Source organism: Conger conger, chromosome 2, assembly GCF_963514075.1.
Source record: "Conger conger chromosome 2, fConCon1.1, whole genome shotgun sequence".
NCBI lineage: Eukaryota > Metazoa > Chordata > Actinopteri > Anguilliformes > Congridae > Conger > Conger conger.
In genome coordinates, this window is record NC_083761.1 from 61,350,694 (window position 1) to 61,376,791 (window position 26,098).

The following is a 26,098-nucleotide window of genomic DNA, read 5'->3' on the forward strand; positions in this document are numbered from 1 at the left end:
TAGTTTAATGGAGGCTATTCTCAAGCATACTTAGACTTAAGAGTTTGAGGAGTCAATGAAGTAACCAAACATCAAGGAATCAAATGAGACATGAGATGGCTAGATGAAGAAAACATGAGTAGCATTGCTTTGGGCTATGATGTGCTTAATTTCTGTGGAACATTTTGATGAGAAAGCTAGATGTAGCATCATCTTGATATCATTAAAGTGATATTTGGACACAGCACTAAATGCAGAAGGCAGCGGGGTTGCAGCTGTTTACATACGCAACACTTTTTTAGAGAACCAAATTGAATTTCCCGAAATAAAAGTCAACAACATGTGCAAGTTTAATAGATAAACTCATTTCGGGTAACCTTTGATAATGACAAGTTAATATTTTGGGCTTGTTTCTGATGATGTCACTTGTTGGTCACTCACTTGCCTTTGCAATATCTGCCAACACTGAATCTCATGCTTTCCAGCAGTTAAAAGTTAGCAGCTTTCTAGGCTACCCATGAGAAAGTCAAAGCTTTAACCAACATTTGCTTGCTACCTATCACATCATTATAAGTTGAAATAGTGCTGATGTACAATTCATCTTGTCTATATGTTATTTCAGTAAGTTGGCCTCTACTGACTGCTTGAATTACTATTAGGTGAATCAATTATTAAATGAACTTCATGGAAAATCACTACACCGCTGTGCAGGTCATAAAGTCTCCCAGGGAAGGAGGGATCCAGCTGGCTGGGAAGAACGTGTCTAGCGACACCCATTGGTCAGTCTCCTAAAGGAGGAACAGCATTTAAACAGGATAAAAGGACATTGCAGTAGTTGAGCCTTGATGGGATAAAACATGAACAATATTTCTGTGTCATTAAAACATAAAGTTACTCTGGTTTTAATCAGTAATCAGTAGTCAGCTGTATAAAATGACATCCACTAATTCATATCTGACAAAAAACACAGGTACTTGAAATGTGTCACCTGGATTAACTTAACATTTGCAAATGCTGTCTCTGCAGACAACGTGTTAAGAGAAAACTGAACATGCCCAATAACTGATCCTTGATGGACTCCAATGGAAAGCATGACAAAAAGCACTCTTGACAGTTTTAACAGAATTCTATACTTCAGAGATACAATACTTTAAACTCAGTTTAATGGATACTAAAACTCAATGATAAATTCAGCCTTTGCCTCAAGCTAAAGTATATGAAAGTTGAAATGTATACTGTATGTATATGATATTAAAAAAGATCAAGAGAACTAAAACAAGTATACAGTATGTTCAGACACAACATTATGCTTGCCAAGTATACATAGTATAGAGTTTCCAGACCACAGGACTATGGCCTTTAATTAAAGAAGAGCCTTAATTAGTCCTTAACAGTGCCATACTAAATAGGAGACAAATGGAGGAAGAGGACCATAATGCTGCCATTAACAAGAAAGAAGAGTTCAAAGATTTAATGATGCAGCCGTTTGGTTAATGTCTTGCCTTTTTATTAACTCTCTCTCACTCTCTCTCTCTGAATATGTGTGTGTATGTGCATGTGTATGTGTATGTGTGTGTGTGTATGTGTATGTGTATGTGTATGTGTATGTGTTTGTGTATGTGTATGTATGTGTATGTGTGCGTGTGTATGTGTATGTGTATGTGTATGTGTGCGTGTGTGTGTGTATATGCGTGTGTGTCTGTGTGTATGTGTGTGTGCATGTGTATGTGTGTGTATGCGTGTGTGTCTGTGTGATTATGTATGTGCGTGTGTGTGTGTATGCATGTGTGTGTGCGTCTGTGTGTGAGTGTGTGTGTGTACATGCATTTGCCATGCTTGACCCTGTGTTTCAGGACACTTGTCCCTCCATAGCTGCAGCAGTTTGTCAGCTCCACGGGAGAGCAGAGGAAGGTGGACAGCGATGTTCCTCTGAGATCTCAGTTTTGTCTCTTGCCTCCGGGTTAGCAGGAGGGAAGGGCATTAGTCTTAAGCACACTTGGCATCTTCACCATGCGCTAATGAAGTCTCCACCATGGCTCCTCGGCAGCTATTTCTGCTGTCGTGTAGCTCAGTGAATAAGCACCAGGCTCCTGCTCGTGACCCGAAGGGGCATCTGGGAGCCTGTGCAACTGCTGCTCTGGTGTCTTGAGGGAATAGACTACTGCTTAGCGCATAGCCTTTCTTATTTCAATGATGCATGGGCATTCATGGGAAGATTAGTTTGTATTGATGTCCTCTCCTGGGAGTGATGGCTCCACTTTAGGAGACTGTGTTCAACAGTAAGTGAAGTCTATGCGCACCTGGCCTCCAGACAGCTTGTCAATACGTTAATCTCCTTGTCCAGTCTCACAGGAAATGAACTGCAGAACGCCAGACCCTTTTTTAATTACTCAAAGTTGATAGGCTACATCCAGATGTTCTTTCCTAGCAGTCAAATTAAAGTCTGTGCTTGTGTCGAAGGGTGTGCTTGTCTCAAAGATGGAAAACATGACTATTATACATATTTTATTTGGATATCCACTCATTATACTATTCTAGTTTTTTAACAGCATTCTGAGTACTATCCCTGTTATTGATCATTAGAGATCATTAAAGTCCAACCACTGATAACAGTGCATGAAGAGTGCAAATTCATTTAGATTTAAATTCACAGAATTTTTTGCAAATGTGAAATAAGTCTCAGCAATGTTGGAAGAGCATTAACATGTTACAGTATAGCCGCATACCATGAGCATAGGTAAAGCCCTAAAGCCAAGGCATTTGCCGGTTGGTTGGTGTGGCCTGCTGTGTCTTCAGTGTTCAGTCATATCCAGGCGGGTAACTGCTTGCTGATTGAAGGTAGCTTTGAAGGTGAGAACGCTCACTCGCAGTGGTTGTCATGCCTTTTGTTCTCTTTGGGAATGGTAATTTCTTAGAAGGTGAAACAACAGTGAAGACAAAGCAGCAGGTTTGACTGTGGTTGGTACATCACAGTGGGCTGAAATCCAAGGGCACGTTTAGTCACAGTGCTGCTGGAACAAAAACAGAGCTGTTGGAAGTGCAGCATTATTGAAAATAGACAGTAAGACTGGAAAATAACCAAAAATAAATACAGGCCAACTGCATTTGTTTAAAGAAAGTGTGTATTCAGTTTTATTGCCACGTAAGAAATTAATATAGTACAGTGAATATATAGATTACAAATCAACAACCTTAGGGCAGAAGCCCCAAACAGCCAACAGAAACAAAATAAAAGAGAAATCAATGTATCCACATTATTAGTATTTTTAATGATATGATTTGACAAACACAGGTTTACCGTTTCTATTTAGATGTAAAAATATTATCCAAACATACAAATATTCTATTTATGAATCCCACAAATTGAGGGTGAGTTCTGGGTAGGACTGTCAACAGTGGGGTAACACTGTGTACTTCATTAACTGTGCAAACATGGAGAGGGAAGGGGAACTACAATAATCTTTATTAACTCCAAATGCAGTGCAAAGTCATTCTGACAATAACAATACCAATATTTATATATATATAAATATATATTTACCACATGAATATAATATATGTATATTTTGTGTTACTGCATGACAAACAAACAAAAGAGCATGGAGTTATGGAATTGATTTAAAAATTGTAATAGTGTCTCACTTGGCTGTTTAAAATTCAGTAATATGTGATTAGAATGACAGCTTCTTGAAAAATATGAGAAGAATATATATGTATGTCTCTTTGCAGGTTACATGTAGCTACAGTATGCATAGTATGTGATTTTATTTGGGATTTCAAAGTTATTGATGTACCTTAAATGTGAATTGGTGTATCTTCAACTTGACCACATCTTAATCTGGAAACATTTCTTCTCAGAAAGCCATGTATGAATTTGGAACAATAAGGCGTGGAAGAATAGTCAAACTAAGATGCAATAATCATTCATTATGAAAACAAATGAAATTTACAACATGTATGTTCCTATCCGTATACAGTATGAATATGCATATGCATGTGCATAATTACTGCTCCAAGAGCAAATCGTGTTTAGGAAAATATGATATTGGACCGGTTAAACATGTTATTAGATTTAAATATGCTTATACTCCTCAAAATGTGGTTGCAAGTTTTTTTTAAGGAAACTAAAATAACTGTCTATTGTTCAGATACTGGGTCAGGGTATTATATTTGACAGAAGTTATTTATACAAGATGGTCCAAACAGATACATCTCTTAAAAATGGAACAGTGCTAAATTAGTATCTATAAATTTTAAAATGTCTTTCTAGATCTATGCATGCCAATTATTCCGCAATTTTCTGTGTTTAGTTGTATATTAGATTGATAACTTTTGATGGTTTATAATACTTCAATTTTGAGCATGAGTGTGTTTTTAGCATTGACATAAAAGAAAATTGGACCATCAAAACAAGTTCTTCATATACCCATTCAGTATTTATTGTTTTAAACTAAGTAACGAATTCACAAGGATAATAAAATGATTGCAAAAAGTTACCCACTCCTTCAACTTAATTAGTTGAAATACCACCTCCCTTCCACCTGACAGTTTAGTGAATAATTTAAAAAAGTATAAAAGTAATGAAAAAGCCCTTGAAATAACATTCTGAATGCTCTCAATTGCAACCTTTTCAACAGTCTTACTTGTATTTGTTGGTATCATTTTTGTTTTGTGATATTCAATATTAATGTCCAGTGCAGTATGTACTTTCAGTAATCTCATGATACAACTCTTGGATAGCTTTGCTTTAACTATAAAAATCACAATGCTGTATTTTCTCCCCTGAATCGTGTTTATTAATAGGTAGCTGTATGTTTTTTTTTTAATTGTGGAGATTACATAGATGCAATATTTTGCTTTCTGATATCTGAGGACTGAAAATATTTAATGTTTACAGTCATTCCAGCAGTGATTTTCAACAAATTAATTGGGAATTAAGTTTAATTGGTTCATCTGACATTTATAAATATCACACTTCTTAAAACAACATGAATATTTTAATGAATATAAAAAGTTTTACTTGCATTTTCCTTCACTTCATTCTCAACAGCATTCTCATAGTAAGGAAGAGCTGCAGTGTAGTGTGTGTGTGTGTGTGTGTGTTTCCTCATATGAAATGTGGAGATGCTTTCATCAGATCACCGGGCTCTTAAATCATCAGAATAGGATAACATGATTCTAGCCCCATTAAAGTAAACAGTTGAAATAGTTAAACTCAAGACATTTGAGAAATATACTATGTAAAGCCACTATTGCGTTGATCATGATTCTCTGGTGTGAAAAAATATGTCAGTTGAAATTGGGATTGGATACAATACATTTTCAACTGGTTTTATGCTCGTGCTGAAGGAAAATAACTGCAAGTAATGTTGGCTGAAGAGCAACACATCATTTGAATCCCAGAGATGACCATAATTAAAAGGTTTTCCGTTCTTCTGAAGATTGTGGAGATTACATATATACTTTTTGGATTAGAGGTGGAGAGAGGGTAAAGCCCTTTTTAAGGTCAAGCTAGTGTACGTGTGTATGTGCATATATGTGCATGTACGTGTGTGTATGTGCATATATGTGCATGTATGTGTGTGTGTATGTGCATATATATGTGTGTATGTGCATATATGTGCATGTATGTGTGTGTGTATGTGCATATATGTGCATGTATGTGTGTGTGTATGTGCATATATGTGCATGTATGTGTGTATGTATGTGCATATGTGTGCATGTATGTGTGTGTGTATGTGCATATATGTGCATGTATGTGTGTGTATGTGCATATATGTGCATGCACGTGTGTGTATGTGCATATATGTGCATGTATGTGTGTGTATGTATGTGCATAAATGTGCATGTATGTGTGTGTATGTGCATATATGTGCATGTATGTGTGTGTATGTGCATATATGTGCATGTATGTGTGTGCATGTGCATATATGTGCATGTGTGTGTATGTGCATATATGTGCATGTATGTGTGTGTATGTGCATATATGTGCATGTATGTGTGTGTATGTGCATATATGTGCATGTAAGTGTGTGTGTATGTGCATATATGTGCATGTATGTGTATGTGCATATATGTGCATGTAAGTGTGTGTGTATGTGCATATATGTGCATGTATGTGTGTGTATGTGCATATATGTGCATGTATGCGTGTGTGTATGTGCATATATGTGCATGTATGTGTGTATGTGCATATATGTGCATGTATGTGTGTGTATGTGCATATATGTACATGTACGTGTGTGTATGTGCATATATGTGCATGTATGTGTGTGCATGTATGTGCATATCTGTGCATGTATGTGCGTGTGTATGTGCATATATGTGCTTGTATGTGTGTGTGTGTGTGATCGTACTCTGCTACCTAGAGACACTGCTATTATTTCTAAGGATGAGGAAGAGGAGAAGCAGTTTCCAATTAAAGCTCAGGCCATATTCTACAAATGTCTGAGAGTAGGGAATTGAGTAAGAACTTGGCAGAAAAGCCCCACCTTTCTCTGGCAAATGGCCAGTAAGTGCACATTTGGGACAAGCGGATTAAGGGTGGGACTCAATATTTCCTTTTTACAATTTGTACTAAAATACCTTTTGTTCTGGATTTCAGTTTCTCAAGGTTTGCCTTTTTGTCTTGATTGAATTCACTCCCTAGGCTTCTGATTGATTTACCCTGTCTGCTGAACAGGGGTGAGGATAAGGAAAGTTTGATTTGGCTTTTTGCTAAAGAAACACAATGGCGAAAATGCTCCTGCAATAGGCCAGCGAGCTGATCTCTCCTTTCAGCCTCTTGTTTTAATGGCTAATAAAATTTGGCTGGAAATCTTATTAGCTGATTTATACTTGTGCTCAAAGCATAAAGACTAATCAATCAAAGGACCTTTGTCTCTCCTCTATTTTATTTAGCATCCCTTCCACTCCCCCAGTTCTCCAGGGGACTTCTACATTTCACATGCAGTCGATGAATCCTCTGCTTCATGACAATGGGATGTTTTCCAGGACTCTGGATTCTAAACCTTGGTCTCTAGGTCACCAGGAAGGAATTTACCTTCAAAACCTATTTATACCATGAATTTGTATTTTGTATCAAATGTATATCACAACAATAGTTAATGAAACTTATTATTATTATTTGTGTTCTTTGTACTGTATTAGTGTTGGAAAAGTCAACTGGAGTAATTTCACCATGCTCTCTCTTCACACTCGTAGTTGGGCCTGCAAACAATCAACTCCAGAAAAAAAGAGCTTTTCCTGGAATGAAAGAAACTACCACGTTGAGACAAAAGAAAAGATGGCCATTAGTTCAACCATCGAGTAAAACATCCCCTGTGAAATACTGCACAACTATACAGCTGCTTCAGGAAAGCAGGCAAAAGATGGGGAAATGGACTCCACTACTGCACAAAATGCACCCACATTCCGTACAGCACATACTTTTAAAATATGGTTTCATAGCATTAAGAGAATAATCATAACACTTTTTAATGTGAAATGAATGCCTTGGACATGGTGACTGATGTGCAAGTTCTCTGCCCATTTTCCTGTAATGATAATTGAATACTTATTAAAAATGCCATAAATACTAAAAAATACATTAAATATTAAGTGTATTTAATCGTGAAATAATTCTGTCATTGTATATACGATATTAATATATGTTTAATATAAGTTTATTTCAATTATAGCCATACTAGAGTGGTCATCTCCACAGCCAATAAAACATTTCAATTACTCTAACATTATCTTTTCAAGGTGTCATTTGGGTATGAGGTGGCCTTGTAAAAAAACATAAGGTGCTGTACATCATGTTAAAATAAGTTAAATATCAAAGCTTGATAAAGACTTTTTAAGTTACAAAAAATAAGATTATCCATATCGCAAGATAATATATCTCCAGTAAGAAAGGAAGCTATTGCAATAAACTGTGGAAATTGTTCCACACTTCTCATTATTGAATATATTTGGTAGCAGAATTCTATGAGAGCCCTGTCTTGCTGTGGAATGATTTGCAGACTGTAATGGCCAAAACAACAGTTAATAAACTGACTGAAGTAAAGTCACGTCAAAATAAACTTCTTGAACTGATTGAGGATACAATGACAAAGAAGAATAAAGAAGCACCTTTTTGTTCCATTACAGCAAGCAATATACACTCAGTGAGCACTCTATTAGGTATTTAATTTCTCCTGCTGCTGTCAGCTTTTTCACACGTTGTGTGTTCAGAGATGCTCTTCTGCATAACACTGTTCTAATGTGTGCTTATTCGCATTACTGTCACCTTCCTATTAGCTTTGAGCAGTCTGGCCCTTCTTCTCTGACCTCTCTCATTAACAAGGCGTTTCTGCCCGCAGAACTGCTGCTCACAAGAGACTGTTCTGCGTGACTGTTCCAGGAGATCAGCAGTTTCTGAGATACTCAAACCATCCTGTCTGGCACTAACAATCATTCCATGGTCAAAGTCACTTAGATTTAAATTTCCCCATTCTGGTGGTAGATGTGAACATTATCTGAAGCTCCTGACCCGTATCTGCATGTTTTTATGCATGACACTGTTGCCAGTGTATATATTTTGAAAACGTTTTTAAGGGTCCTGTCAGTCATTCTGAAATTCTCTAATTATCAACACAAATTTCATATTTAGAGTCACCAGTTACTCAATGTTCTCTCATTTCAAAAATCTCACCACCTATGTGATAGCAGACAGGGCTAGACGTCATATTAATACAGTGATAACATTGCTGTTAATGTATCACTTTAATTAAGTCTGTCTTGTGTTTAGCTCTCTGAACCGATTTGCAGGATGATTTCATTTAGTCATTTGAAATGGAGCTTCAGGGCCACCTGTGATGACTGATGGACCCAGCTAAAGGCAGAGACAATGAGCACAATGTGGAGCACACATCAGGGCCTCTCTGCTCTGCCAGCCCGGCTGAGAGCAGCCACTCAGCCTCTATATATGGAAGTAAGATGTACCAATGTGCTATAGGGCAGGGCCTGAATCACTAGGCTGGGTAGCACATCAGAGATCGTGAGCCCTTTTTATCTGAATGCAAATATCATTTTTCTACATATATTCACAAGAAGTAATTTACAGCCCTGACATATGATTGTTTTTTTTGGGGGGGATTGCTAAAGGATAACCAGATGGCAAATTAAGCTAACCTAAAGATAAAGATCCAAATGCTGACAGTATTTAATGTAATGTAATGTAATGTAATGTAGATTGTGTGCAATCTGTATTCGTCAGTGTCAGTTCCTGTTTTTTTTTAGACTATATTTAATAGGCAGGAGCAACCTTCCCTTTGCATAATTTCACAATGCCTTTTTGAAAAACAAACAGAAAAACCCCCCAGTATTTTTAATGCTTTTTATAATGTTTGAATACTGCACAACTGGTCACATTTTCAGTGCCAATTTTACCCCCTATATGTTTACCCCCACAATGAGGAACAAAAACAAAAGAATCATACAGCTAAAAAAATTGTCAAAAGGGAGGTTGGGGCTCATTCGAATACAATGACCTGGTTGCACTATTATCAGTCACCATTACCATATGTCCTTTAAGTAAGTACAAAGGCATCTCTGTTCTCTTTTTGAGCATTATCACTAAAGGAGGCTAGCAGTGGGGGAAAGGAAAATAAGCTTTTAGAGAAACCACAGCTTGACACAACATACTATATACTGTAGACTGCATGCATTCAGCGCCACTAATTTTAATGACACATCAATTCCCTCAAGTACCAAGAATATTTTTCCCCTTTAAAAAACAGGTCTGTAGGTGAGATTTACTTGGCAGTCTCAGCACAATGATTATATGATTGGTTACTTAGCACACTGAAACTGTCAGTTCCCTTAATTCGATATATTAGTTAGCAAATATTTCAGTCATCATATTTCATTGAAATGTACAGCAGCATAACCTAAAGACAGCCCTCTTGGTTTTACATTGTTAACCCTGCGGACTGTGAAATCAGCACAGACTTTCACTATAACATTTAGAACAGAGAACCCCTATCTCCCTGTTCTCTCTCCCTGTGGTTTTAAAATGAATTCATGTAGAACTAAAATTATTGCAAATGGATGGCAAAAATGAAATGAACTCTGAAGGAAAGAGAAAATAGAATGAACATTTGACCAAACAAGTTCCCAGATACCAGTGATCTCTGGGGATGTGTTTTTGAGAATTAGTCCTTCAGTTTTATTTTCTCCATCCATCTATTTACACTCAACAGAGTTTTGTGAGTTTGACTCTCAGACATAAAGCTACCTGTAGCAGTTCCTAAGAGCACAAGAAAGGCACAGCCCAAATGTAGAGGATGGAGCCCAAGGCGGTACCAGCAGAGTGTGACGGTGCATTCTTCGCTGATCATAGCGTCCCTCCTGGTTCGTTGTGTTGTCGCAGGATAAATCCATGTAGTCCTCGGTCTCCACTTTCTGACCATCACCCATCACACACCATGATCATTGTTCTCTGCGCTAAGATTCAGGGAGAGCCATAATCTTTCACAGGACACAGATGGTCATGAAGGTTCCATTTATAGTGAGGTACAGTCTCCATATTAACCTCCTTTTCCTTAGGGCTTCCTTACTGTGACTGCGTGATGGATGTGACTCACCCAAAGTTGTGGATTCAAATATAAAATAATACAGTTTGAAATTGTAGGAATACTCTTTCAATGCTTTCAATTTTACTAACTGGATTTACACTTGCATTCCTATTGTTATTTTTTCCACCCAACACCACTGATACCACTAATCTATTGCTTGCATGTTTTGGTTTATCCTTTCTTGGAAGTCACTCTCGTTTAATCTAATTATTGTTGCAAATAATCTTATGGTTTATAATTATAAATTGTTTAGCAATGATTTCCTCATGGTTTTGCCCTCTGCCTGACATAAGTCCTGTGCATGCCTGTCAAATACAGTCACACAAAACGCCACACACACTTCTTCACTGGGTCCTGTCCTCAAGGGTTATAATTCGCACCCATGCCCCGGGACAGGTCCCGAGGGACGCCTGTCGTAGGACTCGCCATTCTCTCGCTCTCTCTCGCTTTCTCTCACACGGTTTGGGGGGTATCAGGCCCTTTCACACAGTCACCTCTGTCTTGCTGTTGGTAACAAAGTAGGGCTGTGGGGGCAGATAGTGCTGGCTGCGGGCGGAGTGGAGCTCGTTGACCTGTTCCACGGTGCAGTGCTTCTTCGGGCCGTAGCTCTTACGCCTGCCCACGGTCTCTGTCCCGTTCCAGCCTTTCACCAGCCCGGTGTTGGCGATGGTGTTGGAGCTGTAGGCCAGGGGGTGGGGGCCATGGCCCTTGCTGCTTTTGGACTTGTGCCCGTTCTGCTTTGGGCAGGGCATCTCGGGGCTGTAGGGGGGTCCGGGTTCGTGCTCGTGACGGATGGGGTGTAGAGGGAGGCTGCCTTTCGCTGCCAGTTCTGCCAGATGGCGGCGCTTGCTGTAGAAATCGTCGTTGGCCTTTTCAGCTAGAAACATACAGAAATATAAATTCCAGAAAAATGCAAAAAAGTGAGAAAAACAAGTAGAAAAGGTAGGAGGATTAATGTTTTTAGTATGTTTAGTAGAGGACACTGGAAATATGAACCTCATTGAGTGTATTATTACTGTTCATTAACAAAACTAGTTGTGCGTGTGTGTGTGTGAGCATGCATGCTGCCGTATATGTGGGTGTGCATGCATATGTGCGCATATGTTCACTTGGGTGTTGGGGTGGAGTATGACTGTCATGTGTGATTAATTTCAAACACCCTCACACTCCCCTGTTCTGGGGTCTAATTACTCATGTGTTCAATGTAAAGGTCACTGATCAGTAGGGTTGGTTATTATTTTTATTTTATCGATTATGTTTTCGATTCCAATATGGTTAAAAAAAAAAAGGTCACAGATTGATAACAAAAAACATAATTCTTTTAAATGTTTACCTTACAACCAAGTATGTTCTTTCATTAAAATAACTAAACTCAAGATCTTTTTAGCTTAATGTTCACAAAGTAAACACATACAAAGAGAATAAACACTTATTACTAAAGTGTTTTGTTTTTTTTATCCTCAAAATCCATAGATAATCATTATCTAACCAATAAATGAAACTTAATCAGTAGCCTTTAGTTTATACACTGCACTCACCAACATATAAATAACGTTTACAACGCTATCTCTATCGTTTTTGCTTATTGGAGTATATTCAGATAAAACTTCTATTAATTTAAGTAAAGTTGCAATGACAGCAGCTATCCAGCAAACGTATCTATTTATCACAACCTAGCTAACTAACTATATTATTACTGTTACAATTGTTTCATCGTCGGGTCAAATGCAAGTCTCTCCACTAATAGCGTTAAATGGATGGAATGTTGACACATAAGGTTGGAGAGCTGGCTTCAGAGAGCTGGCTAGAACAATGCTTAATAGCATGGACACTATAATGTTCATGTTTATGATTTATACATTTGGATGGTCTGTTAATATATGTTGGTAAAATGGGAAACCACACCAGTTAATGATGTTTTTGGCAATACCTTCTTTTTTTAGCAAACCCTAACCTGGCTGTTCTGTTCGTGAAGCTTACCAGTGTTTTGCATCTTATGGTGATGTTATGCTGATGTTATGCTGATGTTGTCTTCTATTTATGATAGTTTTTGACCATGTCTAAATACTGGAGAGTAATTTTTTTGCTTTTTGTTGGGGATGCCTATAAAGGCCCCACTTCATCAAATTCCCCGGGGCATTCCTCTTTTTTCAGGTGAGTTTATAGGTCCAGGGTCACCTGTGAGATAGCACAAGTCTGGACACACTCTCAACATATATTGCTGGATTTTGTTATACGTGGGCTCTCCTGTGGCTGAAGCCGCTAAGAAGGTGAGGGTAGAAGTCAGAAGCTGACCATATTATACCAGGGAAATTCCCACAATAATGAGGGAACATGCTGCTGAGCTGAGATGTTTTGTCAGACACATGAATCGTCTGCGGGGACTAAAATATTCTGACTTTAGGCTATCCGTTTTCTAGGAGATAGGTATACCTCAGAATTTTACTTTCAAATGACAGAGAAAAACAGAAAATCTACTATATTTCAATTCAAGAGAAACAGTGTGGTACCTCAGCTACCTAGGTTGACCTTGCCTCATGTGGTGGCAACCTCATGCAAAATAATAATACAAAATAAGTGTGAAATAACATCCTTGACAATGCTTTTTTATCCACTAGCACAATACATAATAGCCAGTTTTCCTTGCTAATGAAAGATGTTCCCAGAAGTTTACTGTTACTTCAGTTTTATTATGAGTTCAGGGAATGTGCTTTCTGACAGTCCAACAGATGGTTGGGTTAATTGGAAAAAGTGCACTGGGTTATTTCTATTATGTGCTGATTGATGTTGGGATTTTTCTTTTTAATTGAAACAATAGAAGCTACAAGCCATTTAAAAGTTTTAATGAATTATTCATGCTTCCAGAGACTGATTACCTGGTATTTATGCTGTTTTGTTTTTAGTAACCTATTGTACATTAGTATCATGATCGAGCACACATTGAAACACTCTTACAGTGGTCTTACTTTTTTAAGCTGCAGCAAATGCAAATTTACCTGTTACTTATCGGTCATCATTGGGCATTTATACTTTGCACTTGCAAAAACAATATGCTTTACATTGATATTTGCTTCTGATGACGGAAATGTTTTCAAACCTGAAACTTCAATATCTCACTAACACAGTGAACACATTTATTAATTTTCTGTTTAAAATTGATTAATTTTATAAAATACATTTTAATCAATTAAATTGTGGTCACAGTTTTTTTAGCCATTTCTTTGATTTAATTTATTCCAGTACCCACTAAAATACCTGATCAATTATTTTTTTGTATAATCTCAATGGGTAGTTATAACCAGTATTCACATCACAGTCTTCACTGTTTCAAACCAAATGCTAGAACTCACAGTTTTGTTATATTTCCCCAGTCGTAATCGTCATCGTGCTTTTACAATGAAAAAGCGAAGCACTCGTGCCATCATGTTTAGATCTTAGCAGCTTAGTAGCAGTACCACTCCCATTCATCGGTTACTGGAGAGATTCATGAAGTTCAGGCTAAAGGACTGCAGCATTCCATAGAGCTCATTTTGAACAGTTTGGCCTCTCACCTCACTGGCACTCTCCATTGTTTCCCAATAACATCTCTATAGAACTGAACCTCATTGGAGAAAAATGGGAGCAAGCCTCACATTTCACAGAGAACTTTGGTGCTCACACTACTGAATGCGTAATCACAGGCTGACAGCCATCAACTGACTGGAGGTGTCAGCAAAGGTCTGGGTTTCATGGCAAATGAATGAGTCTGATGGAATCCTTAAACACCTTTGTTAAACTCAAAATATTAGAGTTTCCTCCGGCAGTTAATACTGTGGAATCTCTCTCAGCAATAATATACAGTATATGGCTATAAGGCCATTCCTCAGACTGTTCATACTTTGCGTCATACCACTAATTTGAGTTTTGATCTGAGTAAACTCAATGAGTGTTTTTCCATTTGTGTTTGATAGCCCATCACTTTAACACCCCCTGAAGATAAAGATACGGTATGCTCAAAGTCGCCTTTCCTGTTCAGTCATAAATTTTGTTAACTGCTTCTCTAAAGAAGGCAAATCACACACTGTGCACTGTGGAAGTACCTGGCCTTGGCATCACACTCAGCTGACAGGTGACTCTGTTCAAGAATTACAACGTCATTACTGTAACAACACACCCATTGAGAGCCATTACGAGTCTGGATACTGGGCTTTCTGCAGATTTGAAAATGCAGAAATAAATTGTCATGGTGTCATTATCCTCATCCAAATCAAATTTGATCAACTGAACAGGGACAATGGGTTTTTTTTCTGGGTGGCGGAGGCATCATTTGAATTAATTGGTCGCAATTTTTGCAGGAATGAGATTTCCAAATATCTACAGACTAAAGTGCCTGGTACTTTCCTTTATTAGCTTGCTGTATCTGCTTCACCATGTCTGAGAGGAATCCAATAGTGTGACCTTACAGATGCATTTAGGGACAGGACAGAAACTATTGATTGCAAGGATTGTGGCTGGTCTGCTCTCAGGCCTGAGATTTTGGGTTTTTCGGGAATTTGAGGAAGCACATCATACTGCACCTTCAACCAAATGTTAGTAGACGGGAAATACAAAAATGTACATCTTATCAATTAAAAAATCTGAAAACTGAAGTTTACAAAATATTATGTCACTAAGAAAGGGGTTGTCTTGTTTGGAAGAAAAAGTCTAATGAGATCACAATGGCCGTTGGTTTCATTATTCATTGTAAACTTAAATGGATGACTAAGTGCAAAATTAATAATATCAGTCGAATAATGAGAACCACAAATAATACAGTTACATATACTCTTCTTATTATATAATAATAGCATCATCTTCCCGAATGTCTTGATAATAATAAAAAAGATCACAAATCAAAATTATAGCATCATCTGTCAATTCTTTTACAGAGAGTTAAACAGATTCAAGGGCCAAATCTGCTTAATTAATCTTTTCTATTCATCTCAAAATACTGTTTCAACACTATTGTGTACAGATCTGTCTTTGAACAGAAACAGTGTCATATAATTAAACATCTCTCAGGAAACAGCCAATCTTTTCATTTGATGAAAATAGGAATGAAGGCAAAGGTTGGAAATGATAATTAGAGTTAACCGCACATTTTCAGGAGCTCATATATTTTATATTTGCACAGCTTTATCTGCAGTGTGACAATTGGCATCTCTTTTAATCTTTTGATTTTAGTCAGCTTTTTTGTGCAGCTGTGCTTATATGGAACTAGCACACTTCAACAAGATATAGTACTTTGCCAACTCAGCTAAATATTACCAGAAAAAAATATTCAGTGTTTTAAATAAGGACCCAGTTTTAGTCGATGTGCTGTGAATTGTTCCCCATTGACTCAAGCAGAATGTTTGCACTTTGCCACATGAGATTAAAAAAACTTTCAATATATTGAAAGTCCAAACCCGACTCCTAAGTGTAACAAAATGAGTCAGCGCAAGCTTTTTTACTAGTGAGAGCTGGTCTTGCTGCTAGCTGGTAAAATAAAAATAAATAAAAAAGGCACTTTTGCTGTCTCAGGGCCGGGGACATATGCTTCAGCATATGCTGGTGGCGTCTATCCGTGCATGTGCCAATACCTTTTCACAATAAACAAGAACTGTGCAACTGGGGGTGTTGCAGCCATGCTATTGTACTTCACTCAACAAACCTACACAGGGCTAATTTGGGCAGGTTACAGATGAGGAGTTCTCCAGAGAATAGTGACAGCTGGTTGGTTCTTACCCACAGCCTTGAGTGAGGCGTACTTGTTGAGTTCCTTGCTTGGCTGCTGCTGGTCGTATGCATGGGACAGCTGGCTCAGAGCAGGATACGAGTGTGGCTGAGTCATAGTGGGCAGCAGAGGTGAGCCAGGACCAACATTGTTCATTTGGGTGCCCTCTGCAGCAAAGAAAATAGGAAAGAATGAGCAGGGTATACGCTTCTAACATGAATAATAAATATCTGCATTAAAGGAAGGATGTCTTTTAAAGGAATTTCTGTCAAAGGGAACTGAGAAGAAAAGTGATTAAAATAATGATCACATGGTACATTTCAAATACACTGGCTTTTAATTTCATGTGCCTTTTAATATAGAAATAAACCTGAAAAATGGGAAAAAAGACAGAAGCTTTTCCCAAATGTGAGGTAACACCCTTATGCACACGCATGCACACACACACACACACACACACAGACACACACACAAACAGTTTTTCCTTTCTATAGTGACAAAAAGAGAAACCATGTGTTTTTGCTAATGCTTTATTGATTTTTACAGATAGTTCCACATTTCATGAGAATGGATTGGACAGCTATGAAAACGTACAGATCAAGGATGCCAAACCTGCCTTCCACAGTCATCACAGAGCACCTCATTCAGCCACTAATTAATCAATTATCCTTGATACAGAGTAGCTGACACATGTCTCACTGGAAATTATCACATAATGAAGTTCAATGCTTAATGGTTCAGTTCAGTACAGAATTACAGTACAAACGCATATAATTTCCTGTTGATATGTGTGGCTCTTGTACAATACACTAATGCCTTTCAGTCCTTTTAAAAAGATAAATTACTCACCAATGGTGGACAATTCAATACATTGGGCAACAGATGTATACTACAACTACTATGACAAGTACTACTACTACTACATCTGATACTGCTACTACAACTACAACTACTGCCATTACTGCTGCTACTACTACTACTACTACTACTACTACTACTACTACTATTAATGTTACTGAAACTACTCTGGCTACTACTACTACTACTACTACTACTACTACAACTACTGTTACTGCTGCTACTGTTCCATAACTTCAAGGAGGTGGGTGAGGCTCCTATCTACATGCAATGAGAACTAACACTCACAGAGATCTCCACATGGTGGATAAATCAATACATTTGTCTACTACCAGTACTGCTACTGCAACTGCTACTGCAACAGCTGCTGCTGCTGCTGCTGCTGCTGCTGCTGCTGCTGCTACTACTACTACTACTACTACTACTGTTGCTGTTGCTGTTGCTGCTTGTGGTTCTGTAACCGCAAGGATGTGGGTGTGGCTCCTATCTAGATCATTGCCTTTATACCCTTGTGCAAAGTACTCAACAACTAATTGCAATTAATGTCCAGCTGTCATATGAATTATATTTTAAGAGATCCATGCCACCCCAGATACGTGTAAATCAATAGTGTAATGTAATATATCATTGTACAGAGAATGCTCAATTGCTCTGCCATTTCACTTTGAATATTTATGTATTTTCATTGCCACAGATGGGCCAACTGTGATTCATCAATTTCCTTTGTTAATTGGAGCTATTAAGGTAAGATTTACAGCTGCTTACACCCAGGAAGAAAAACTCTGCAGCTCTCTGAATTATCCCACCTGGTGCCTACAGCTAAAAAACAAATCTGGCATCGATCTAAACCAGCCCCTTATTGAAATACCAATGTCATCTAGAGGGGCTTTCTGACAGGGCTATTTTCAAAGCAATGGTGTGGAAAAGCAATTTTATGACTCTTTGTTTTAGTTATTTAGCTGTTAAGACATGAATGATGTGTTTTTGAGGACAGTTCTAAATGATGGGGTTGAAATGCAGACCTGGACTAGTAGCAGGTATTTAACCCATTAGCCCAATGTGCTTATTTTTCCAAAATATTTTCATTGGGTTAAGGACAAAAAGGGATCCATCCATCCATCCATCCATCCATTATCTGAACCCGCTTATCCTGAACAGGGTCGCAGGGGGGCTGGAGCCTATCCCAGCATACATTGGGCGAAAGGCAGGAATACACCCTGGACAGGTCACCAGTCCATCACAGGGCACACACACCATTCACTCACACACTCATACCTACGGGCAATTTAGACTCTCCAATCAGCGAACATGCAAGAGAACATGCAAACTCCGCACAGAGAGGCCCCGGCCAACGGGGATTCAAACCCAGGACCTCCTTGCTGTGAGGCGGCAGTGCTACCCACTGCACCATCCATGCCGCCACAAAAAGGGATAAATATTCTAATTAAATTTTGTGTGTGCCTGTATGCATGAATGTGTTTTCTGGGTGCTTGTGTCTGTGTGTGTGTTTGTGAGTGTTTGTGTTTGTTTGTCAGTGTGCGTGCCTGTGTGGGTGTGTGTGTGCTGGGAGGGGAGCTGTAGGTGAATATGATTGCACAGATACACATCATCTACGGGGAAATATGCAGGTTTTTGAAAGCCTTTGAAAATGCAACATCAATTCATATTGATTACTGTTTTTATTTCCTGTGGCACGGTTCGTAAAGTCTGTAAAGTCTGTACCTCACTCCATTTGACCTCTTGAGAGGCAATGTAGCAGAGCAGCATGTATATACAATAGTGTACATGCTGTACACGAGAGTGTAGCACATGCATACAGAATTCACAAAGGACTGACAGCCTTCCATTTAAACAGAGAGCGAGGTGCCAGCAAAATTCTGAAGATCAGCAAGCTTCCCAAAGCATTCCCAAAACGTCAAAGGCCAAAGGTGGGAATGCTTTGGGAAGAGTGGGAGGTCCCTGGCATTATGCCTGACTGCCTTGACACCAAGACTCTCATGTAAGTGGCCTTGCTCTGGAAGATCAGTTTGTCCTGTCATCTGTCATTGTGGAGTCAAGGATGGGTCAGTGTGTGGTCTCTCAGGACCTGTAATATGGTACAAAACATGCAACGAGAACTAATGGATTTTGAACAACAACATCTAATTTAACTTGATTGCTATGTTGTCATGCATGCTGTTCATTTTTATACAGCAGATTTTTCATCCTACTCATTTTGAAATTAACACGAGGTGGGAGTTTACTCAACAACTGTTAAATGCTTTGGGCTTGTGTTTGTTTTAGGACGCTGACTCACCACTCTACCCATGGACTTCCCTGTTCTTGCTATCTTTATTTGACTATACCAAGGTAAATTGCACCATGAAGTACTGTAAGTACAGTAATTTGGACCATGCACTTTTGATATATTGGTCACCAGATCAAAGTTTCATACTCTTTTACGTTTTTAATTGTAATTTTTTTTATGTACAGATTATCAGGCATTGTACAGTATGGATCTCAGGACACATTATGCCTTCTAGCATCTTTTGGGATATAACTGCTCATCTATAAGGTCCAACCCAGAGGTGAAAAGATACATCAATATCTTTTTCAATCTGGATATCCCTCTAGCTCCCAGTTTATTATATTTTTTGTTTGGAAAAAAATGAAGCAGTTAGTCAACAAATAAAGGTGAAACATCTACTGTTATTCTCTGGCTTAGTCTACGAGGTAGCTCAATGGAAGTTCCAGCACAGCATTTCGTTATTGTCAGGGGAATGCAGTATATGCTTCAGAGGAGGGGCATATGAGATGGATTGGCATTACCTGCTCACATATACGTAGAACAGAGAAGATGCCCATTATGTGCATGAGTACAGTACCAGGTGTTCTCTGATGAGCAATAGGCACATACTCTTTGGTTTGATAAGCAGCAGGGTAATCTCTCACCAAAAAGATGCCTCCAGCCATCACTCATTTTGAAGCCCTTTGTGTGATATGGAGAAAGGCTGCACCTGTAGATTACACATGCAAGTGCTGCTCTACAAAGATATTTCAGTGAAAGTCCTCTTTAATTTCATATGTCGTGGGAAGAAACCCCGCAAACCATCACTATATTTAAAAAATAAGGGGACAGCTTCCATTCTTCACTTGCTGTGGCATACACACAGACAAACTGCTATCACAAAATCAGGCTGGTTTTGGGCAGATAAAAGTCATATAAATTTCTACATATTCAGTACCACATTCTCAGTGTCTTACACCATCTTACAAATGCCACTCCACCTCAAGCCATCGATTAAAATCAGTCAGGCAGTTTTAAATAAGCGTATAATCAGTCAATCTTTTCTAGCCTTTATAGACAGGGATACTTTGTCTAACCTGTCAGTTTTCCACCACTGAAATGACTCTTGTACCAGTACAGAAGAGACTTTCTTGATGCTATCGCTTCCCTTTCCTTCCCACATCTACAAGCCTGTATCTCACGCTATTTCTGGAGAAGAAAAACACATTTAATTGACTGAAAGGATGCATTTCAGGGTGGATAAACCCATAACACAGATATACTGAGGTGGACTCATTTATATAGAAGCGGTACAATTACCTATTTAATTTAAAAGGTTTGGGAGAGATACCTTTTACCAGCACTGAGGAATGTACTTGTGATTTTCCGGCAGTTCTGTGGATTCCCTACTGTGATCTGTTATTGCATCTGTGCCGTAGAGAGCCTGCATCGTGCCACAAGGGTTTAAGAGCCAAATGCACCTGTTTTATCCACTTTATTTGTAGATGAACAAGATACACAACAAGCACAAGCTTCAAGCAGGAGCTTCTAACCTTACTATATATGTAATCTTGATATGGTATTCTGTAGTCCTAAGTAAGGCAGAACAGACAGAATAAGAGATATATTGTGTATAGAGGGATAAAATGGAAACAGAAGGGTAAGAGAATGGCATCTTTTTACATGTAATTCCCTTGGTGCTCATGTAATACTAATTTGCAGGTAATTGTTGAATAATTTAACTAGCAGTTCAAAATAAAAAAAGGGTAATAAATGTTATATATAACAGAGTATAAGGGTCAATGGAGGATAAAAGGCTATGTTATCTATATAGTCTATGCAAATATTTGTTTGCTGCAGTAAAGATCACAATAATGTAATTGCATGTAAAAAGTAAGAAAGTAAGAAGACTATACTCATTAGCCAAACCATGGGTTGAGTTGGCATCATTAGCAATACTGTATTTCCTTTGGGGGAAAACTCAAATTATGAAAGAGTTGAGCAGAGAGCTTGAATCAATTTGAACACCATGTGAGATCCAACTAGCTGTTGGATGTTGGATTTGTTGGTTTAGCACATCAGGGACATCAGAGAGAAACTGAGAGGATAGATGGCCTCCAGATACAGTTGAAAATGTCATAATCCTGTGTAATGAGTGAGTATCCTGGGCTTTATATGCCATGGCCCATGAAAGCTAATGGAGACTCTCACAAGGACCACACAGACCTTTGTATGCTATGAAAAAACTAATGGACGCTTTAATGGACAACAGAGCAATGGATAAACAGTTAAGTACCACTCTACTAAATTTGACATGTATCCTATTCCGGTCACAACCACACCACGCACTCACATTATAGCCGCGGTCTGTTTCACTTCGGAGCAACCGACTAAAGAAAAACAGAAAGAAGACATTTTTGTATTGTGTCGCTTACATTTTTAATCTGGTCATTACACGTGGTAGACAGCGGTGCAGGTTTAAAATAGAGTGCAGCTGAATGAATGGGGGATGAGCCCACCCATCCACTGCCGGGCACAGATTATGTTGCATGGCATGGCTGTCTCGCCTCCAGCCTGCTGAAAAGCAGCAGGGCTCAGATTCTGCTCTCCGTAACGAGGGAGCAAATGGCCTCTGTGAGGAAGCTGCTGGAAGGACCAATGGGATCGCTCTTCTTAAAGGAAACATAATTTCACTTCTCTGCATTGAGAGAGTGAGATATGTGCATGACAGATTAATTGTGCCTTATGAAATGTGATTTTGTTTTTATTTGTTGTTTTTTAGGAAGCAGAACATTTGCTAATGTAACTAATTTATGTATGGAAACGTCTTGACTTGATTTTGTCTGGTTGTGAAGGAAAGTGCAGGTGACATGGGGGGGTGGGCTGGATGCACAGCAGTGAAAGACTGGGGGCTCATTCTAATGGCTTATTTATCTTATTATCTCCTCCTTTTCTTTTTCTTTTCTACTTTTCTTGCCCCTAGCTCCACCCATCGGGAGAGAATAGGAAAAGCTGAAAGAGTAAAGTTGAGAAAACGTGAATTAAGCAAATGGAATGTCCTTGCTCCTTCAAACATCAGCTCAAAGCCACGTCAGTTACATATATGACAGCTGCGTGGCAGATGGGGAGAGGTGTTATCAGTTATACGTCAGGCTTTCCAAAAACATTCTACCGCTGAGGATGTGCTGATTTTTTGCTCATTTTGATTGGGAGTTCCTAACCTCTACTTCTATCTCCAAGAATGAACATTTATGGGGTTGGACTGTCCTCAATGAAAAAATAAGTGATTGGAATGAGCCCTGCATCTTTGTAAATGGTAAATGGCAGGCATTTATATAGCGCCTTTATCCAAAGCACTGTACAATTGATGCTTCTCCATTCACCCATTCATACACACACTCACACACCGACGCCGATTGGCTGCCATGCAAGGCCCCTGACCAGCTCGTCAGGAGCATTTGGGGGTTAGGTGTCTTGCTCAGGGACACTTCGACACAGCCTGGACGGGGGATCGAACCGGCAACCCTCAGACTGCTAGACGACTGCTATTACTGCCTGAGCCATGTCGCCATACACTGCACTGCCTTTCTACCAGTGAGCCTCCAACTCCTATTCTCCCCACTGTTCATTCCTTCATTTGACCTTTGAACTGAGTGGAGTGCTGTTGGCAAGACTGATAATGGCTCCTGCCATTGCACTGCTATGCAAATAATAAATAAAGTAGCAGGTGACCTTTGAGCATGATGGCATTTTCATTGATCAACACAGAATGGGATTAAATCCACCTGTGTACAACCCACACTACATAACCTGTGTCTGTTATAAAGAATCAATGACGCAGATCCAATACACTTATTATAATCAGACTTCATTCTATATTCCATCTGTTTTTTATATTTTGACTGTACTCAAAACTCATTAATTTATTCATTATTTAGGAACTGGCAATGTCTCACGGGCAATAGCAGGAAATATAGCAACTCTAAATTTACTGTAAAGTTCCATTACTCTCAGCTATTATTGGGCATACCAGCTTGTGGCAGGAATGGAATTTCTCATATCCGGAGACTGTTCATTGTATCTTTTGTTTGGCATGTTCATTATTCAGACAGATAATTAGAGAGATGCTAAACATTACACAATAGATTGCCACAGTGAAGTCTCTTCATCAGATCCAAGTACCATGATATTGTAGGAAAATACACTCAGAGAGCAATTTACTAGGTAGACCTGAAAACCAGCTTGTTAATGCAAATATTTAATCAGCCAATCATGTGATCTAAGTGACTTGTTCTAAGTGACCGTGGAATGATTGTTGGTGCCAGACAGGGTGATTTGACTATCTCAGAAACTACTGATCTCCTCAGAATTTCACGCACAACAGTCTCAGAGTTTGCAGAGAATGGTGCGAAAAACTAAAAACATCTAATGAGCAGCAGTTCTGCAGGCAAAAACACTTTGTTAATGAGAGAATGAGAGTGGTCAGAGGAGAAGTGCCAGACTGATTGAGGCTGACAGGAAGGTGACAGTAACACAAATAACCACAAGAGTGGTATGCAGAAGAACATCTCTGAATACACAACACGTCAAACCTCTAAGTGGATAGGCTACAGCAGAAAAATAAGTCAAATAAATACCTAATAAAGTGCTCACTGAGTGTATATCTATTATCATTTAAAATATTCTATCTAAATTGGTTGGGTGAGAGCTGGGTTTCACCTTAGGACTATATATTCCTGATGTATTTTTAAATGAATACCTCCAGGTCACTAACACAATTCTCAACACTTATATTCATCACAGGGCTAATGGCTAAAGGTCATGTAAACTTTAAAGACAAATGAGAGTCAGAAATTGTGGGAAAAATGGTTATCAGTCTAAAAATGAATAACTCACAAGTTCTTTTTACAAGGCCGATACTTCTCCAAGGATCCGATAATCGATAAAAGAAAGCAATTAGTATGAGAATTAGACTAATTTTGAACAATTATTCAGTTGCATCCAGGCTGTCATAGAGAATGTCAGTCCCCACTAATTACTTTGAGAATACACTAACTTGGTCTCTGCATTCCCATGAAAAGGCAAGCATAAAAATAAGTTTTACATAGCTGTCAAATAACTATCACCTTCCATATTGAATAACGGTATTCATGTGCATGTTCAATCAAATACATTAGTATTTGGATTCCCTCATGAAGAGTCTCAGTTTCGACATGCGGTAAGGTAATGGCTTTATAAAACTGACTGCACTCTCTTACTTGTCCTCTAGACAACAAATACGGCACCACAAGGACAAGCTCGATGACAATACATTCTAAAATGGAAAACATTTACTACTTCCACCATTTAACCAAGTGTTTGTACATCACTGCCAAATAAACCACTATTCTGTGCTCTACATAGCTATTGAAAATGCTGGTGTTGATTTGCAAATACCAGCTCTTTGATCTGAACAATCCACCCAGTCCATCTGCTTGGGAGACAGATGCATTCTCTTGATGAGTAAGTTTGTGCCCCCACATTTCATTCTTTTAAGACTTTACAAGCAGTAAATAAAAAGGAAACAACAGATTGTTTAGATTAAACAAAAAAACAGGAATGATAATTGATTATCTAAAATGTGTTAGGTGATTAATTGGATGGTACAGCCTTATGTGTGTGTGTGTGTGTGTGTACGTGTGTGTGTGTGTACATGTGTATGCGTGTGTGTGTGTGTGCATGCATGTTTTTTTGGGGGGGCCATTTCTTTAGGGTATTTGCCTGGGGTTTTTACAAGGCACAAAGACAGAGTGTGAGTATGTGTGTATGTGTGTGTGTGTGTGTGTACATGTGTATTTGTGTGTGTGTGTGTGTGTGTGTGTGTGTGTGTGTACATGTGTATTTGTGTGTGTGTGTGTGTGTGCGTGTGTGTGTATGTGTGTACATGTGTATTTGTGTGTGTGTGTGTGTGTGTGTGTGTGTCTGTACGTGCATGCATGTTTTTTGAGGCCGTTTCTTTAGGGTATTTGCCTGGGGTTTTTACAAGGCACAAAGACAGAGAGTGAGTATGTCAACACACCAGGATGAGATACCTCCCCTACAGCTTATAAAAAATGCAGGAGAATATTTCCTGAGTGGATGCCCCAGAGGGTCTGGTACTATGAGAAGGGCACACTTGCTCACAGGTAATTTCCTGTCCAAACTGGAACAAACTCAAGGACTCAAATCCAAGGACTTTTTTGGGGGGAAAATGGAAAGTTTCCAATGACCTAATTTTGAAATGAATAATGTGAAAAATAAAATTTTAGACATCTTTAAAATTTGAATTCTAGTTAGCCGTCTATTTTCATTTGATGTTAATATATTGACGCAAATACCTACAGTAGAAAACAACTTCGGGGTGTATTAATGAGTTGACACATGAGTCATATAATACGTAACATATAACATTCTGTTTCCCCTCTAACTACCCTTGCAAGTTTGCTGTGATTATATGCACATGCACATTAGGCTATCTTGATATATTTAGTGCAATGGTAAGAGATTTTATGCAATGGGGGGGGGGGGGGGGGGGGGGGGGGTGATGGAGGCCAGTAAAGTAAATAACGTGTTATTTAGCTGACACTTTTATCCAAAATGACTTTTAAATCAGTTGATGAGACTACGCAGGGGGACAACCCC

The 26,098-nt window shown here is 38.7% G+C and overlaps 1 protein-coding gene across 1 annotated transcript in view; it reads right to left on the minus strand.

The window, feature by feature from the left end:
• Positions 1 to 11,062: 11,062 nt before the first annotated feature.
• Positions 11,063 to 26,098, minus strand: part of shisa9a (shisa family member 9a) — a 63,257-nt gene continuing 48,221 nt past the window's right edge. Inside the window, exons 3-4 of the mRNA XM_061233208.1 lie at positions 16,326 to 16,481; positions 11,063 to 11,457 (exon numbers count right to left, since the gene is read on the minus strand). Coding sequence (XP_061089192.1) covers positions 11,063 to 11,457; positions 16,326 to 16,481 — 551 coding nt within the window. The remainder of the gene's footprint in view (positions 11,458 to 16,325; positions 16,482 to 26,098) is intronic.